The sequence below is a fragment of the Scophthalmus maximus genome, chromosome 2, assembly GCF_022379125.1.
Source record: "Scophthalmus maximus strain ysfricsl-2021 chromosome 2, ASM2237912v1, whole genome shotgun sequence".
Lineage (NCBI taxonomy): Eukaryota > Metazoa > Chordata > Actinopteri > Pleuronectiformes > Scophthalmidae > Scophthalmus > Scophthalmus maximus.
In genome coordinates this window covers 17,856,333-17,875,709 of record NC_061516.1, presented here as the reverse complement: position 1 = coordinate 17,875,709, position 19,377 = coordinate 17,856,333, and the positions used below count along the sequence as shown (strand labels likewise).

The 19,377-nt window shown below is 43.1% G+C and overlaps 1 protein-coding gene across 6 annotated transcripts in view; it reads right to left on the bottom strand.

The window, feature by feature from the left end:
• Positions 1–6: 6 nt before the first annotated feature.
• The window catches only part of larp1 (La ribonucleoprotein 1, translational regulator), a 41,774-nt gene continuing 22,403 nt past the window's right edge, over positions 7–19,377 (bottom strand). Inside the window, exons 4-21 of one of the 6 annotated variants that reach the window (XM_047330573.1) lie at positions 18,195–18,266; positions 15,464–15,614; positions 13,715–13,849; positions 13,227–13,376; positions 11,320–11,482; positions 10,683–10,827; positions 10,243–10,447; positions 9,932–10,098; positions 9,276–9,374; positions 8,553–8,879; positions 7,004–7,127; positions 6,221–6,426; positions 5,624–5,730; positions 4,989–5,146; positions 4,630–4,774; positions 4,247–4,356; positions 3,816–3,943; positions 7–3,537 (exon numbers count right to left, since the gene is read on the bottom strand). In XM_047330573.1, the coding sequence (XP_047186529.1) occupies positions 3,304–3,537; positions 3,816–3,943; positions 4,247–4,356; positions 4,630–4,774; positions 4,989–5,146; positions 5,624–5,730; positions 6,221–6,426; positions 7,004–7,127; positions 8,553–8,879; positions 9,276–9,374; positions 9,932–10,098; positions 10,243–10,447; positions 10,683–10,827; positions 11,320–11,482; positions 13,227–13,376; positions 13,715–13,849; positions 15,464–15,614; positions 18,195–18,266 (2,826 nt within the window). In that variant the 3' untranslated portion in view covers positions 7–3,303. Of the gene's footprint in view, positions 3,538–3,815; positions 3,944–4,246; positions 4,357–4,629; positions 4,775–4,988; positions 5,147–5,623; positions 5,731–6,220; positions 6,427–7,003; positions 7,128–8,552; positions 8,880–9,275; positions 9,390–9,931; positions 10,099–10,242; positions 10,448–10,682; positions 10,828–11,319; positions 11,483–13,226; positions 13,377–13,714; positions 13,850–15,463; positions 15,615–18,194; positions 18,267–19,377 lie in introns of all 6 variants that reach the window. The other 5 variants (XM_047330574.1, XM_047330572.1, XM_035627285.2 and 2 more) reach the window with 5 other exon arrangements.

The following is a 19,377-nucleotide window of genomic DNA, read 5'->3' as shown; positions in this document are numbered from 1 at the left end:
GTCGTGTTTGAGGTTTTTTTGTCCGTTTTGTGTTTTTTTTCTTTATTAAAGGAAAGCATAATTACTACAAATTACAAATAACACTAATAGCGAATCACATCAGCCTACAAAGCAGATATTATGAATATTAAATGATATTATACAAGATCTCATTCAAGTATTTTACATTTTTTCCATTTTATATATTTTTTTGTTCTTTTCCTCATTTTCATCTTTTTTCCTCATCACAAGCCTAGGATATTGTGGTGTAATGAACTATTCGAATGGTTCATATACAGCTATTTCTTATTCTTATGGCTTTATGGAATTTTTTTTTTCAGTCTCCAGACATCGTAACCAGCCATATTCCTCAGCAACGTCACAAACCTCAGTCAATGTACTTTCTCTTATTCTTGTTTTCCTGCTGCTCCCTCTCTTCCCCACGTCCATCACTCGTCCCTCCAGTGTCCAGCCATGTTCTCAAATCCACGACAGAACTGACGAGCGGCGGCTGCAGCGCCCCCTGCCGCTCAGTCTGGGCATCATACAGCAGTTCCAGAAAGCTGACTCCCAAAACATCTGAAACCCCCACACGTCTGATGGCAGCTGACGGCCACATTAGAGGGAGGGGTCGTGTGACTGCAGCCACACACCAGCTGACCCGTTCAAAGGCGTTCGTTGGTTTTGGGGAAATTCACGGAGTTTAGCTTTTCTAAATAGCTTGTAGCCTTTTTTTTTCCTGTCTTTAAACCTCCAGTAAACAACATGATGCATCAACTGTAAGTTTCTGAAACTGATCCAAAGCTCCCTGAAGTTAAACCAACAAGACATTGAAAGAAAAAAAAAGAAAAAAAAGAAAAAGGAAATACAGCTTTGCATTTTCATGTTTCCATCAAATTCTGGGTTTAGAGGAAAAAAATGAAGACACACTGACGAGACAATTGGATATCTGCCTCCTTCCTGCGAGAACAGGCAGAACGACTAGTTACACCAAAGGACCTTGACTTAAAAAAAACAAATGAGCAAAACAGGCACGTGTCCAACACAAATTCATCTAAACAAGTCAGGCCTTTTCCTATTTAATTCCTCAAAAGCATTTGACGTTTTTTGCAATAGTGTGTGTGTACTCTGCAGCAACAAACGTGACATGTCACTGGAAAATAGGTCTCTTGATGAAGCATCGGGATAACCATGGGTATTAAGATTCTTTATGAACTTATTGTTCAGTTCAAACCCCCAAAACAAATTAATTTATCCATTTGAGTCTTGACAGACATACGGACTGAAGGAAACTTGGAGGCTGAAGATTTAACCAATATTCTGAGTCAGGTTAACAGTTGGTTGAACTGCCGCTCAGTCATCTTGGCAAAAAAGAGCAAATTAGCTGAATTCATCATGAGAATCTGTGAAATACCTGTTGACAACCTGATGTCAACTTTCCCTTTTGTGATGTGAACTATGTTCCCGGTCCTGAAATCCACAGAGGTTTGTTTTTTTTAACAGCCTGACACAAAAACCCCACGTTCATCATAACAACGCTAGAAACACTGCAAATTGAAATTAAAAAGCATTAAAAGATAATTATGAGACCATTAAAAAAAAAAAAGTTAGAGTACATACACTTGTAAGGCAAATATATAATCTGTTCTATGAACAATAAAACAAATAGCAAGGAGCTGTAATCATTTCTCTTCATCTGTCAAATTCACATTTACATTAATGGAGGAAAGAAAAAAAAAATCAGTATTTGATATCATCAGTACTCAAGTTGGATATAGATCTAACTACCCACACAGCTGACTGGAAGAAGAGTGACGACTGAACTGAACAGGGGGCGAACGAACAATACAGCCTTGAATGTTTGTCCACGACGAGGCAAGACAAAAAGCTGCAATTGTTTTCTTCTTGCTCAGGCTGCTACATCTGTACCTGACGTGTGGTGTGTGTGTGACAGAGAAACAAGAGGCGGCGAGCGCAGTCAGCCCCCATAATAAGCAGCGGGTCGGGCCGAGCGAACGACAGTGAAGTCAGAGGCCAAGTGTTTGAGCCTCGTTGGCGTCTCCATCCAGAGCATTTTGCACAGATCACGAAGGTCCTCCTCACAACCATCGTTTGTTCAAGTAATCCAGATTGATGATTCCTGTCTTGTAGTGTCACTGATGGTCGACCGATGGATGGATGTCAAGCGGATGGATTAACGGATGGATGCAGCTCGTCTGACTAGGAGGCCCGAGGTTAGGAAGCACCCAAAGAGAGATCCGTAGTGGCGGTTGGGGGTGTGGGTGTGTGGGGAGGGGGGGGGGCGGCATATTTCAGCACAAAAAGCCACGACTTGCAGACACACGGAAGAATTACTGGACTTGTAACAGACCAAATGAAACTTGGAAGACAGCTGAGAAAAGGTGACGGAGGGAACTGAGGGGGGGAGGGGGTCGATGGAAAACAGTTTGGTAGGCGCAGCGCCACTTAGTGGCATCTGCCGGAAATGGTGACCAGATAAATGGGTGATTTCAATGCTGTACAATCAACAATAAGGTGGCGGGCACAAGTTCGAAGCAGTAAAACCATTAAAATAAGGCAACTTTCAATGATCGTGTCCATACTGAGGGGGTGGTACAAGTCTTTTTTTTTCCTCCTCTCTCTTTTCATCATTTGGCTCTTTAAATGTTTCTCCCCTCAATATCCAGCCATAAAGTAAATCAAATATTTTAAATTTTTTAGCCCCTCAGCCGAGCGCACACTCAGGGCTCTGCGGGTGAAAACGTCAGTCGCTCGGTTCAAACCACTTTGGTCCGGTTGGATGTGAGGAGCAGCACGGCCTTGAGCCAGTTGGCTTTTTCAGATGCTCAGTCTAGTTCAAACCATTTCCAAGTCTCCAATTCCACCACATGCCGAAGAAATAATAATCACTGATCTGTAGAGATTTGGGCAAAGAATCAAATATCTTTCAGCCAGCGGGACAGTGTCAATCAAAGAGGGGTTTCCAGTGATGGAGAGGGGGGGTCAACATGAAAAAAATGTTGATAGTGAATCACTGCTGAAACCATCCACCGTGTGGACCAGCAATGATATATATAAAAAAAAATGTTTGATACCTCATCCAGTCTTTGCCTAAATAAAGAAAAGGTAATTTTTCTGCAAAAACTTCAAACTACTGAATAATCTGAACATTTTCATTATTTTCTTCCTTTCTCAATTAAAAAAAAAATTCTCAAGCTTAAATGGATGGCTGGATGCCCCCTCCCCCCTCCTGTTGCACTGAAAGGAACCCGCGACTTCCAGACGTGGTTCAGTTGATCCATGCGGGCCCGTCTGTTTGTGGAGTTACTTCAGTGTCTTGGCATCTGGTGCGGGGTCAGCGGCAGGAGCGGCAGCAGCTTTCTGGCTGGTGGGTTTGGCATCATCCTTGGCTGCGGGGCCGGGGGCCGTGGGGGCGGGGCTGGGGCCGGGGCCTGAGCTGGCCTGGCTGTGGGGCCGGCTGGTGGGCTGAGAGGGGTGCCTGCGGCGACCGTCCCCGCTGGACGAGTGTCTCCTGCGCCTCCCCTCCTCCATCGGTGGCTGCAACCAGACACAAGCAGGGTGGAGAGCAGATGTAGGGTCCTTATATAGCATTACATCTGCGTTGTTAAGAGCATAGAAGCAGCAGCTTTGTCTTTTAATTAATTAAAATCATTATTAAAGCTGAAAGGGGGATAACAAAGCAGTGGAGACCATTTCAGGGACTCAAATATAGTCTGTAGAAAGTGACATTTCTGATGCAAACTATTTGACTATTGAACCATCTGTTCAGGGTCAGAGACCCGCCGATCAACCATGGTCAAAAAGATTCTACATACATCAATCCTGAAGTCCTCCAGACGTTTAAACTTGCTCAGGTGCTCCTGCAGCTTGGGATCGATCTCCATGGTCTTGGCTTTGGAGTATTTAAGGAAGGCCCAGAACTTCTCCAGTCCATAAAGTTGACCTTTGAACGGGAGACAGAAATGCAATTAGGTGGAGGAGAAAGTGAATCAATTCCCATAAAAGAGGAAAACTGAACAAGAAACTCTGACATCATGTTTTTCAACATAGTGTTTTAAATCTTATTCAAGGTGACCAGGATGAAAAAAAGCCATTGGGCGTCATTGTGTTTTTATCCTCTGTGGTATTTAAATGTATGTAGTGGCTTGTGACATGTGTTTATCATAACTATGAAAGAGCTCGAGCTGAGATGTTTTGACTGAGAATACATTTGGTCGGCTCTGATCTGGCCACACTGTGAGCTCACCAGCCTCGTAGTCTTTGATGGTCTCCTCTTGGAAGTCCTTGAAGATATCAGGCCTGAATTTCTTCTCTAGACCGTAACTATAGTACCTGAAGAGGCACTCCAAACCGTACCTGCAACACACACACACACACACACACACACACACACACACACACACACACACACACACACACACACACACACACACACACACACACACACACACACACACACACACACACACACACACACACACACACACACACACACACACACACACACACACACACAAAACATTGAATGAGACGATTAGAGAATTGAACAATGGAAAACCACGTCGGGGAAATGGTCCAGAGATCAACTGGCTATGAAAGATCCATCTAATCACTGGTGAGGAATCTTACCTGTATCCCTCTTTCCCGTCCTCCACCACCAGCTGCCTGAACTCCTCGTACATCTTCCTATTGAAGTGATCTCGCAGGAAAAAAGACCAGAAACGGAAGAGTGTGTTCATCTCCTGTGATTGGCCTATTCCCAGCCGCTTTCGCTCTGTGAATGTTGGAGAGGAGAAGGGCATAGTGGACAGGGTTATTTAATAAGAAATACAAGGGGAAAAGAAAGGATCCAGTGTATGTTCACTTTTAATACTGCTCAACCGTTTTTGGACAGGATTGCTCTGATATTTGAAGATAGATTAAAGAAAATAAATAATTGAGGAGAAAGAAGTAAACATGAATGTGTGTGTGTGTGTGTGTGTGCGTACCGTTTAGGCAGCGCCGGCGGTACTTGTGGTAAACATGTTGCGTGAAGCCGTTCTCCTTGAGCAGCTCGTGTGACGGGTGCTGGAACTTGGGGAGGGACTGAGGCGTGCAGCCGATGTTTCCCAGGGCAGGAGTGCCCTCTGATGGGCTGGCGTTAGAGCTGAGGGGGAGAAAGGTGGAGGAGCAGGAGGAGAACATTAGATCTACAGCAATAGTGAAGATATCTGAATATGCCCAGAATCTGGGGCCAAATTTCTGCTGTTTCACTTAACAGTCGTTTCACTTCACTTACAGTGTAAAACCCCAGACATTAGTGTGGGGAAGATGCATAATAAAGGCAACTTAATCCATTAAAGGCATTTATAGTCCCAGTGTTTTTTATTCTGGCGGCATCTGGTGGTAAAGTTGCAAACTGCAACCAACTGAGCACTGGACAGGGACAGTATTGTGGCACAGCGCTTATTCCATTTTCGGTTTCCGGCAGCGCTGAAAATTGGGACGTATTCTGGATCGTTTTGTTCAACCGTATTCCACACGATGTAGCAAACATGGCTTACTAATTGATTATAGCTTGACCCATACCCAGACTTGAATATGAAAACAGAAGAAGACCAGAGGACTGAGCAGTGACTCTAACCTGACGGAGGCAGTACGAGATCGATGCTCTCTGGAGTCCATCACCCAGCCAACGTGGCACTCCATGGGCGGGTTGGAGCTGTGTCGGGTCTTCCTCTTCCTTGGCGTCTGAAAAGATACAGAGACATTTTTATGACGGCGGTTTCAACTGTCAAGTGTTCAACTGTTAGTGTGGCTTTTATCCCCTAAAACCTTAAAGGGGCTGTAAGCAATCTTGGAGAAAGATTGTTTGTTGTTGATTTTTTAACTGTACTGGTCGCAGTCTCGGTTGTTTGAAACGGAACCGCTAACCAGGAGCACTGAGCCGTAGCGTCTGTCGCTAGCACGTCTCTTAATGTGTATGGGAGTAATGTTTACAAACTGCACACACAGTAGTGCAGCTCACACCATTTTTTTTGGTTTTCAATTTACAGCGCCAGGGCTGAGCCGAAAAACCCTGAATTACTTTCGGCGCACACACACAGAACCGACAGCTAGCGGACCGTGAGGAAATGCTTGCTGAATTTTTACAAAAAGTGTATTGGATTAAAATCGCTTACTGCCCCTTTAACATCAGGTGTTGGAGTCTGATTTGACCATCACTCTGCAGTCCTCTCACCTTGGCGTCGACGGGCCGACTTTCCTTCACCACCGGGTAGAAGCGCGGGGTCATGGTCTGATCCTTGCGGTGAGGGGTGCGAGGCGTGCGGGGCGTCCGGGCACTGCGGTAGTTGGGTGAGTCAGGCACAGTTGTCGGGAGAGAGCGAGCTATTGACGAGGGCTCGGGGGCGCCGAAGAGTTTGTTTGCCAAAGCGTCTGTGGGAACTGAGGAGAGGAGAGATGTCACAGAGGCGCAAAAGTTCAATAAATATATATACTAATAAATAAATAAACCAACTGTCTGAAGACTTTAAGTGTACCTCAATATATTTCACTTTTATCTGAGCAAGCCTGAAAAATGTACTCCTTAAAGTCATTAAGAGATCATCTATTATCTGTCCACTGGCAACCACTGGTCCTTTAATGTTTGGGACATTAAAGGACCAGTGGTCCATTAAAGGTCCAGTTGTCCATTTAAGGATCAGTTGTCCTTTAATGTGTTTAAATTTTTTTAAATTTGAACAGTTTCTCGAGGCCTGAGGAGGTTAAAGTGTCCAGTTTTTTCCACATGAAAAATTTCAGAACGGTTAGAAAAAATGTATCATTCCACAACCCCCAAGGTTAATCCTTTTGTTTCTTAGAGGTTCAGATCCTGAGGCTGTGTAGTTGCCACAAGTTTGGCCCCTTTACCATCTTAATACAGATTTAAATTGACTCCTCAACATCATAGTTTTAACTTAGATTCATCTCATCAGTGTATTCCATATATAAATAAAAAGTTGATGTCCTCCCGGGTCCTTACTCTGCTTTGGGGGCGGTGGGCCTGGCGGGACTTCCTGGTTGGGGTCGACAGGGGGTTCTGGGGTCAGGCAGTCGAACTGTTCGCGACTGATCAGGTGGACCTTCTTGAAGTTCTCCACCTCTTGCTGTAAAAGGAAGACGATCCAGTGTTAATGTGATGAGGAGGGATTTCTGTACAAGCCCAAATATGTAAAGACTCATTGCACAGAATTTTGCTGTAATATTGGAAACAAAACAAAAAAATGACACCAAGTAAGGAAACAAGTAATTAAAAAACGTGTCAAACAAAAAAGATATTTGAAAACATTTTGACCTGAGACATGAAAGGAAATGTTAACAGATGGATGATAAACAGACCTTATCTGCATTAGTCTGGAGATTAAGATGCAGCAGCAAAACATGGCTGCCAAAAACACTCTTTTCCCCTTCATGTCTGACTTCTCCTACTCTTCTGACACTGATGAACCCACCAGCCTAGTCACATCCACACAAACCCTGAATCTTCCACGAGTAAAGACCTTTTGATAACACAACAGTTACGGTCCTCACTAGAACAACAGCTTGTTTTAAAACTCACAACCAACCCAATGACTCCCCCGGCTTTTGATCGTTTTACAAAGATGATCAAGTACGACTCACACTCTCGCCTTCATTCCACCAAATGTCCTCAGATCTTTGAGTTTCCATCTTTGCCTCCCCCCTGCAGCCCGTCACTTCGTCCCCTCAGGCCGGGGCCTTGCATGTAGGGTTTATTTATAAACAAGAGTCCTCTGTTCCACACGCCGCTGGATGTGTGCGGGGCGAGCTCGTGAAGGTCCCACAAAGAGTTCAACAATGCTACAATGGGCAGCAATGACAACAAAAACAAAACAGAAAAAAAAATCTTTCTGCCCTGTGTCGGGTTTCCATGTCCAGAAACAGCTCTAACTGAAGATGAATAAACATACTCGTCCCCTGGCGAGACACAATGACGCAAAATGGAAGCTGTCAGAAGAGCCGGCTTCGAGTTACGTTTCGCCACACGTTGGGTTATTAGACTCTAAAACTCTGACTGATGGTCGTACACTTTCTGGTTGAGTCTCCATTTTTGTCTCTTTCGCAACAGCTCGTGATTTTATCTGTTTTTTACACCCACCCCCTAAAAAATCCATATTTTCTCTGCTTTTATTTGCACCATTTAAAATAAAAATTGGAATATATAGGTTTTTACAAATAACAACACAAACATATTGTTCTTCAATTTTTCATTGTTTGTTTTGAACTTTTTAACTAATATGTATCATTGAGGGGCATTTAACATTTGTGTTTTCTTCCCATTTTAGGTCTTGCAGTATCTACTTGAAACAAAACAACACTTTTGGATGGGTGGGGACATAAAATCCATTAAACTTATGTTTCTTTAAAAAAAAATAAATAAATAAATAAATGAACCTCATCTTTATTATTATTATTATTAGTTTATTTAAAAGCTTAACTCAAATATCTCACACCCGTTTGTTGATCTACTACATGAGAACAGCTTTGACGTCAAACATGACACGTGGCCGTACCTTGATGGTGGCGTACTCGGGCTCGTACGTGTCGTCCCACAGGTCCTGCTCGTAGTAGAAGAGGCCATCGTTGATCACCTTGACCAGCTCGCACGTGAGCTTGGAGCGCGACGTGTGGTGTCCCGTGCGGTCGCCCCCCGGGTGCTTCCTCAGGTAGGGCGGCGTCTGCGTCACAATCAGGATCTTGTTGACGTCATGGTCGTCGATCTCCCCGTCTGTATCCTCGTCCGACCAGTCGGTGAAGGTGTTTCGCCGTCCATCGATCTGCTCCATCTCTTCGTCGAACATGAAGTCCAGCTCCTCTGGTTCGTCCGGTTCGCCTCCGTCCTGATCGGAGATCACATCAAAACAAACAGAACAGACACTTCAAGGAGGCGTTCACTTTCTGTTTACCATATGGCTGATTACATACAGTTTCTAAATTAAAATAACAATGATGTTTATCTTTAGATAATTCGGAAGTAAAAACTTTATGAAAATCAATGTATGATTTAAAATTAATTAAGTTAAAATGTCAAAAATGTTCTCTTTCCAGTTTCTCAAATCTGAGAATTTGCAGGTTTTCTAATTGATATTCTTTGTAAAATAGATGTCTATGACATTTAATAACCTTAATGATGAACCCAACAGCATAATAGAGGAATTAAAATCATTAGTTGCACTTTTAAAAAGAACAAAAATATGTCTATTTTGTTCTTGGGGGAACAGGTTGTTCTAACGCACCTTATTTCCTGAGGTAGCGGGGGCGGGGGAGGGGCCAGGCTGAGGCACGGGGGAGCGAATTTGGTCGTCCTTTTCCTTCTGCTGCTGCTGCTGCTGCTGCTGCAACGAGGGGGCCTACATCAGTCAAACACCATCGAGCACCGGGAGAAGGAAGGGGAGGATGACGAGGTTGTGAAAAGAAGTGAGCAGATGGAGGAACGGAAACCCAAAAGTTATGAATGAGTTGAGGAGAAGGCAAAATGATTTCAATGTGGTTTTCTTTTCCAAAAGACAAAAAAAAGCATGAAATGTTTAAACAAAAAGTGCTTAAAATTTAAACAAGACTCTGATGAAATTGGATGGTTCTACACAAACAATGCTTAATGGATACTTGCAAGCATGTAACTCAACTTGTTTTTAGAATTTCCAATCTGTTCACCAAATTGAATGTTTCAGCTGGCAAGTGGCCACAAAGAATCATGACCCTTGGAAAAACCAAATGGAAAACCGGATGTAATGATGAGAAATGATTCTATGATGTGGATGCGAACACTCAAGTATTCACAGCTACAAATCACAACTGTAGATGCTGCAAAAGCAAAGTGCTTCATCCCTGTCTTCTTAAACCTTCTTGAAACATTTCTGTTCCATCTGAATTTCGTCTTCTCTGTGCTGACCTTGGGTCTGGCCGGGGAGGGTCTTGGCCTCTTCTTGACCTCAATCCAGGACTCGGAGTCCAGGTCAGGCAGGCTGGCCGAGAGGCCCTTGGGCATCGTCTTCAGGTTGGAGATGTCTGGTTCAGCCTTGGTCTGTCGCTGTACTGATCCAGAGGCTCTGGGAGAACCTGCAGCAAACACAAGAGGGTCAGAGAGAATATCTCATATGATCGCTGCCACAGGAGTGCAAATGATGCTTCTTGAGAGAGATTTTGAAACCACAAAATTATAATGCAGGAATTACTTGTTTCCTTTTTAATGGTTTGACTCACGGTTCAGTGTCATGAACAGCAGCTCAGAGCGCTCACCTCTGGGCTCCTCTGGCATTTGTCTCGGGACAAACTCGGGGCAGTTTATGAGCTGGGAGAAGTCGGTGTGGTTGGGCATGTTCAGGCCCGGAAGAGGCCACTTCTCGGGGTCCACCTTCCGACGGATCTTCATGTCGATCACCTCCACTTCCTTACTGTCCTTCAAAGACTGATGGTGGATAGAGATGGTGGCTCAGTTAGTCTGTAGATGCTTTCAGACATGCCAGAACACAAACGTCCGCCAGTGTTGCTCTTGAAATATTTTCAGGAACTTTTCCTGCCAACCCCCTAATAAAATTTCCATAAGTGTGTGAGTGAGTCTTTTCTCATTTGTCTTCCAAGTATCAAGGGACATCACAGTTCAACTTCGCTGTTGTGTCAGCGAGTCAGAGAAATGTGCTTACTTCGATAATGACGTTGACGTCGGTGGTGAGGGCCTGCACCCTGTGGAAACTGCCGATGAGTCCGATGGGCAGGAAGCCCTCCTGATCCATCTTCCTCCGCAGGAAGAAGTCCCGCTCCAGGTTGTCCAGGCTGAAGTAGTACTCACTGCAGGGGACACGGAGAAGTGAGGACACACATGGTCAACATTATCCAGAACATTCTGACAAATCCGCTGCTGCTGTTTGTTGTTGTTCCAACACGGGACGGACTAGGACGTGAGGAAAAGATGCAGGTGAGAGAAACAAAGGACATGTTATGATAAACACTCTATTTAAATGTCTCAGTGAAGGAATTAAAGACAATACTAAGACACTGGAAACAGAGAGACTGGTTTTCACCTGTTTCAGGTGTAACCAAATAAACCACTGATCAAAAACAGAAGATCTGAGAGGATTTCAGAGTCAAACAACTTTAATATATATTTAAACAAAACACGAGGAAACAATTACAGTTAAGTTTACTTTGTGGTAGGAACAACCGCCTTCTTGGGCCTTCTTGAGACATTTGATTGGCTGCAAACCTGCAATATAGCTTAAAAAAAGTCCTTCTTTAGATTTTCTCTTTGTCTCACTGCTGTAAGAAAGAAGCCAAACTTACATCTGCCTCTTGATGTAGTCCTTCAGCAGGCCCTGATCGACCGAGTACAGGTCGTTGCTGCTCATGTTGTCGTAGTAGTAGGTCACCGAGTTGCCAAACTTCTGGCCGAAGGCTCCTTCTTTCATATCGTAGGACTTGTAGCTGTAGTGGTAGTCATAGTGGCCTGGACGGGACAGACGCAGTCAGTTAGAAAGGCAGATATGCTCTTGTGTCACACGCGGTCGATTGAAGTAAGGATTCCGGGGGCAGTTGCCATTTTGGATGAAGTTAAAGCAGATAAATTGCTCAGATGTATTAAGCTTTGGGTGGAATCATTCTCCTGTCTGACAAATTAAGATCTACTACTGCCATATTTCAAGTTGTAGGTTAACTGACAGAGACAAAAATTACAAAAAGATTAAGGAAATAAAACGAATCAAGTTGCTCCATTTTTGGAATGAAAAAGGAATATAAAACATCACAACGTGTGTATGAAAAGATTCCATTCATTTGGCATACTGGGTGATGCCTGCGCTTCCAAGAGGCTAAAGCAATTCTAAAATGTAGTCATACACATTAAGAGTGAATGAAGTCAACTTAAAAAATACAGAATGTGTGTTAATGTGAGTGTAGCAAGTATGTACGAGCCCACACAGATGAGAGGAGAGTAAATACAAAGACACTAAGTTAGTCTGCTCAGAATGAACGTCTCACTTTGAAATGTGCCAGTGTTTTCTCTACCTCAGTCTGGGGAGGGGAGCGAGGAAGGAGGAGACAGAAAACTAAGAGTGAGAGAGAAGGGAGAGAGTGAGAGAGAAGGGAGAGAAGTCGAGAGAGAGAGAGAAGAGGGGAGAGTGAGAGGGAGAAGGGGAGAGAGGGAGAATCCTGCCAAAACCAACAGGAAACCTGCTTCTTCTGCTGGATCCAAGGCCTTTTTCCTCATTCACACACTTTCTGGTTGTTTTTGCACATTTCTGTAGTGGCCTTGGTGGAGCCTGATCAGGGCCACAGGCCAGGAATCGTACCAAACACAACCAGAACTAAACAGGACACAGAGAGTTACAGATCTGCCAGATTGGCCGGGCAATTTTTTGTTAAACTTGCTTGATTTAGTTGGACAAAGCAAAGCCTTTCTACACAGTAGCCATAGGAGGAAATAAGATGATTTTTCGTTTTTTTTGTTGCTTAGAATTACGAGAGAAGATGGATTAGGGGAGAGTCTCCTTCACTGTGTGTTTTAATGGCCTTTGAGAGGCCAATGTATTGCTTCACCATTGATGTCTGATGAACTCTTTAACCCATGTTGTAAACACCCTTAAAGTTTCCTCAGAGGAAGCACTCACCTGTCCTGTTCAGCTAAAATAATAAAATGTTCTTATCAGGAAATATTTATCATTTCTTTCATTATCAGTGTTAGTATCATTTACATTGAACTGAACCCAGCATACAGAATCAAGGGATTTGTGTTTTACATTTTGCACAATGCTGAGATCAGAGTTGTGAAGGTTCTCTCTCCATTGATGTTTAGTCAGAGAAGAGACATGAGGAGCTCATCACTTCTACAGCACGAAGAGTTGACCTGACCTGATGTGTTCTCGTTTGACTCAGTGTAGAACTATGAGCTTGTGCTCATGGGTCCATAGTTTATAGTGTATGATGTGTATATTAAATGTCACTGCAAGTTGTCAAGTGTTTGCGCATTAACATCACAGACACGCGGTGTACTGGTAAGTCGCTGGACTGGAAAGTAAAAAGTATTACAGACAAAAATGCATAAACAAAAAAAGATGATGCAGACCACATGAGAAAGGCCCGGTAAAATAAAGTTGTATTTTAAAATCTTTTTGGGGGGCAATGGTGGTGAAGTTGTATTTTTAGTGTTTTACACCCGTCTCTGTGTGCGTCTGTCTATGAGTGAATAAAAATACCTCTCCCGCCTCTGCCTCGTCCCCGGCCTCTTCCTCTTCCACGTCCGCGACCTCTGAACCCTCCTCGGAATGGCGCCCCTTCGCTCTTCACACTGGACACCTCGTCATGATCATCACGCCACTCCCGCTCATACTTTTGACTGTGCCAGTCTGCAGGGAAACCAACAACAACGATCATTCATATCCACACAAACACCACATCTCGCTGGACCAAAAGTTCAAAAATAAGAATTCTACTTGTGCAGATCAAATGTTTGCTAATATTCTTTCCTCTGAAAGGTAACCAAGTGATTTACATATGCACATCTAAACAATTAAGATGGCAAAGCAGATGCAGCAAATAGGGAAGCACATTATCTTCTCCACATCCTCCTGCTGAGTCAAACAGCCACATACAGTAAAATCAAAATCTGCTGTCCTTTGCGATCACAGGTCGAACATCACAACTGTACATTAGCTTCTAGCATTTGTGACATCATAGGTCTCACCTCTGAGGTCGTTCCTGGCGTTAGGGGGCAAGCGGGGGTTCTCGTTCTGCCTGCTGTTGTTCCTGGAGGCTGAGCGCTCCCGGGGACCCTCGGACTTCACCTCAATCATCAGGGGAACCCACTTCTGCTTGTTTCCTGTTTGTAACAACAGCGAAAGGTAACACAGTTAGAGAGGAAAGGCTTGGTTTGTCAAAATATAAAGTTTTTTTTAAATCTTAAATTAAAATGTTATTAAATTTAAGCATTTTAAGGCCTTAAAGCTTTTTCGTGCCAAATTTGTAAACTGATTTCCCCCCCCAGTCTTTCAGCATTCTTATTGCCCTACATATACTTAATGTTTAAATATCAATTATGAAAAGAAATCCTAACTTCTAACCAATAAAAAGTTTTATAATAAGTCAAATGCTTACTGCCAGATATTTTGACTAGAGTACGCCAACTATTTTGAATCACTGATGAAACATGAAAGGATTCAAGTCGATTGTTAATTTTCTAAACCACAGTTGACTACATTCTCAAATATACCAGTCTGGTGTATTTTTTGGGCAGACTTGCACTTCCGTTTTCTAAATGGTGAAGCAGCATTAACAGTATTTAGTTGCTGGATGGGCCAAATGTGAAAAATGGTGATCATTTATTACTCCTGAGTCTTTTATTGGCGAACCAACACCAAGACAGCTGCAGTACCTCGGTTGGCCAGCAGGCAGCATCGCTGCTCTGCTGTGTAAAACAAGGTCTGGTTGTAGGCCTGATGTGAGTTTGTCTGTGCTACTGTGGGAGAGATACCGCATGAAAAGAGAGAGAGGAAATGACGGGCCACTTTTAAGTGACGTGGCCTTGCGTCTGTCTGCTGACTGAGTATGTAACGGAGGTGAGGAGGGAGGAGGTGGGTTCCCAGTATAAAGGAGAATCAGCACGTCTGCTTCCACCAGATTCAGATTATAATCTGGATGTGCACCCAATTGTACAATCTCAGATTTCATGAGCATAAATGAGTTTTTACATCAATATCCAATAATTACTTTGAAAAATTAACAAAAATGTCAAAAAATGCAATAAACTGCATCAGCACCAAAAATTAACATGACGAGTGTTCAGCCCCACCATCCGACCACCCATATACACACACCATCAAACAGTGTCCAGACATCAAAATAGTACAATTTGGCAGGGGGGAGTAAATTTGGTTAGTCTGTCCGTCTCCCTGCATTGGTGTTCCATTTCTCCTTTTTGCTTCAATGCTGAGATCAGAGTTGTGAAAGTTCTCTTCATTGATGTTTAGTCAGAGAAGAGACATGAAGTGCTCATCACTTCTACAGCATCTCTGCATGTATGCAGGTATACATATGAGTTTTTTGCCCTTATAGTGGTGAAACCTGTCCTGTGTATTTCTATGCCTTGTTTCAGGAAGTAAAAAGAGCCTGAAGACCACCAGAGACGGACAGAAGTCCCTCACAACAGGGTACCCGTGTTGTGAAGGTCAGAAGACACTTCGCTGGTGTAGTTAAAACCTTTTATTGCTGCCAAAACTGCAAGGATCCCTCACAAACTTCTACTCCGTCACCTCTTGTAGGCTCAAATTTAAAAAAGAAGCAGTATCGGACTTCAAGTGACAATACCTTTGACATACTAATGTCTCCAAGTATTTTCCTGTGGCATTTGGTAGCGATTGATGTGAGCATGCTTTAGCAGGCCAACATTAATGTGTGTCACCAAGGATCGTTTTGAATTTACTGTATTGTGGTTCACCTTTTTTCTTCGGTCCGTTCTTCTGGGAGTCGTCGTCGCCGTTCTTCTCCTCTCCAGAGTCGTCTGACTTGGCCTTCAGGTTCTCCTTGCTCTCCTCGTTGCTCTCCCTCTTCTCCTTCAACTCCTTCTTGGCCGTCGTCCTCTTGGGGACCTGGACACAGAACAGGCATACAGATTTGCGATCAGAAAGAGACCTGGAAGAACAGTTAAGTGTATCAAAGGAGACATCAACTTTTTAAGACTTTTTTAACATCTCACAAAACTTCTTTCTTTTTTTCTTTTTTTAAATAGGAAATGAAACTGAAATTAGAAGTCAAAGCTCAACAACCTTAACTAGCAGACATATATGCTATGCAAACTATGTTAAGCTTTGGATTTTTAAAAATGCCACAATGGTGGACATGAATCTCTGGTACGAGCGATACTCCAATATCCAGCGTGTGAGACAGCTGGTCTTTACTTTTAGCCGTTACAAAACCTGACACTTTGCTGACCTTTCACATGCGAGGTGCAGAGTCAGCCTCAGTGGTTGAGGGTGATATCATGGATGTAGCCAATAGATGCATCTATAAGGCCCTTTACAGCCTTTGTGTCGTGAGGCTCATCAGCCAGATGCCTTGTTTTCAGATGTGCTAGCTACAGCTGATGAAATCTGCCAGTGACAGTTGTCATCTCAGCCTGCCTACATTATTCTAAAATGAATAAGAGTTGGAGTGGTAAAGTGGTAATGCAATTGCTGTCAAGTGCATGTCACGGGAGAACAGAGAGCCTGACAAGCATCCTCTGGAATAACCCTGTAAAACATTTCAGTATATAACAAGTTCTACCAAGATCCTCTAGCCAAGCCTGGGGCCAGCAAGCAGTTACGGACGGCGCACATGGAATTGCCTGAGGTGGTTTGTTATCTTTGCTCACAGAGCTAATATCGGAGTTTATTCAAATCAAACAGAGTCCAGACACTCGTCTGAGCTACGGCAGCTCAGCTATCAGCTACACACACATCTGCGAAGTTTGATACTCCTCAGGGCTTTTGCCTAAAAGTCATGCAAAACGTTTTTCTTTAGTCAAGTGAGTAACTAAGCGTATGACAGTTTCATAGGCCAAGTCATTCAGTCCATGTACACACACCCTCACACCGTGACATGATCAGTCCGATCGAATCACACAAACAACTCACTTCAAACGTGCACAGTAGTTCTTAATATTGTTCAAATGTGAGTCTCTCCAAAAACACAAAAAAGGAGACAAGCAATTGTGGAAATGACCCGAGATCTTCAAAAAATGAATAAATGTGTAGACAATAACCAGTAGTAAAACAACAGTGATTAGGCTGAAAGAGGAATTATTTAAATAAACCGGGGGGACTAATTTCAGGTCCATCTAAATCAGGCATCTGTATTCATCAGGATGCAGCGCCTCTGGTCGGCCACAGGTGTAAGACGGAAAAATCAGTGTGTAATGACATGTACTGTAAGAGATTAATTTCATGTTCTATAAAATTCTACTTCTAAAATCCACCCATGCTACAATCAGTCAATCAAGTCAAATTAAGTCTGTGCATCCTAGTTTAGTTTATTTACAGACCGATAATGTTTCCAACACTGTAGCTGCAAAATGTGTAGTTCCACATTTAAGCCCCTTTTCAGTATTAGAACACTCAGCATTACTGGCTTTGTCTATCTGTTAAAGAGATGGACCTTTGTTATTTTTGATGTTGTTGCAAAAGACAGAATTTTTGATATTGTGATGAATATGTTCTCCAGCCTTCCTTGGATGTGTTCTGAAACCTTATATTTAAAAAGGAGGTGACGGAGGAAGAGGAGGATTAAACAGGCAGAGCTGCAGACTGGGTTTTGATGACAAGAAAAGAAAGAAAAAAATGAGTTATGATGCTTTGAACGGTGCAGCAGGTTTAACTAGTTTAAAAAACATCAGCCAGTAGGGGAAAATGAAAGGGCTTTATTTATCAAATAATCCAGGGTTGTGCAAGCTGAAATGTTACCGTTTTGACTCAACAAACCCAGGCTGCTCTGATTGGTCAGCTGGCCCGATCTTTTAGGATTGGTCAATGGAAAATGTTATTTTGACCCTCTCTAATAGGTTATATAGGTAACATAACTGTGTGATCTCTGTATGTATTTACTCGCAGAGCTTAGCTCGTTACTTGCATGTTACTCTGTGACATAGATGCTTCGTGGAAAAAAAGACTGGAAAGCAAACAAGGTTTTTCAGGCTCTTCAGGATCAGTGCTTTTGTGTAGACTTTGGCCTTTGTAAGTCAGCAAACTATTTACAGTACAGACACAAAAAAAGCCACGAGGCACAAAAGCCATGAGGCACACTAAAGAAAAGAGAGGAAGAAAAAAAGCATAACATACGCACTGTTTTGTATTCTCAGTTGCTGGTCACCTAAAAGTTATTTACATAAATTATGTTTATCCAAATGATTGATGGCCTAACTTGCACAATTAGACAGATGAGATTGGTGGATCTATAACCATTAGAATGTTGTTGTTTTTTTAGAAGTTATAAAGTTGTCAAATTTTAAACAAGTGGCAGTGTCCCAGCTTCGCTCTTGCAGTGAGGGCTACTTGGACTGTGATGGGGTTTTGTCTTTGTGTGGTGTAGGAATGTTTAAATGTTGCGCTTATTCCTGTTATCACAAATCAGATACAGTGACTGGATGTCAGGTGGGCAGGCTGCAGGGTTCATGGGCTTCAGGTGGAACTTACAGTGAATCTCCATGAGTCTTTGACCTGCCTGACAGTCGGCGGGCAGGACACGGTCCGTGTCACTGCCTCGATCTGAACAGAGGGAGGGAAGAGCAGTTTAGAGAAGACAATGAGGCGGACCATGATGTGCACACACAAACACACACGTACATGCACACACAGTGTATGAAGAACACGTACAACACATTCTATTGCTAAACAGACAATGAACATATGTCTCCAATGTTTATGTCTATGACTTAATGATGCTGTGAAGTAAAATTAAGTATTATATCTCAGTAGCTGTCCTAGTAGTAATCTGGTCATTTTAAGTAATAATGGGGGACTGAAAAAAAATTTGCTGCCGCTTTATTGGCTCTTCAGTGTTGTGTTGCGCTGCCCAAACAATGAGGGTAATATTCTCCTTCCTGTTGCCATCAAAAACAACGAAAAATGCCAAGTGAATGCCGCACAAGCCATGGATAATAAGAAGCATCTGCTGCATCTACAGTCTGCTGAGCTCTCTCTGGGTTTTATAAAGTACACCCAATATCCGTTCAGCGGCTAAATGGCAAATGTTGTGTCATTACATGAAGGCAGGCATTCATTTGTTCTGTTTTATTGCTCTGGATTTTCTACGCAGATGGGAATAAGAAGCAAATATGTTTTTGGCAAGGGCAGAGGGTGTGAAATGATGGTAATCACGGGTGAAGTAGAAGAGCGTTCAAAGCTCAGGTGTGAAAAGTGGAGTGAGTTTTCTGGATCAATAGAGACATGACACATGGTGTGACGGTCGTGAAAATGTAGAAAGTGATGTTGAGATCACAAGGACGCCGATTCATTCTTCTTCTTCCACCGCAGAAACCTACCGATGACGCTGCTGCTAGAGTCACGTTCGACAAGCAGAATAAAAGAATGCTGATCATGGCTGCAGTTTCGGTTAAATCCTCCAATCAACGCGAGAAGCAAACACTGCACCGACCATATTTTATACAGACAACCGAATAGAGAGTGAAAGCCGATAAGACAATTGGTTACATGTGATAGATTTGGGTTTGATTACTATCACATTACACCACACATGACAGCCACTACACACTGCAAACTGAACACAGCCATTTCCCCATTTCCTGCTGCTACTGAAAACCCTATTGATCAAACCAGTAAGTGGAAAAGGTAATGGTTTGATTAAAACAGAAAACAT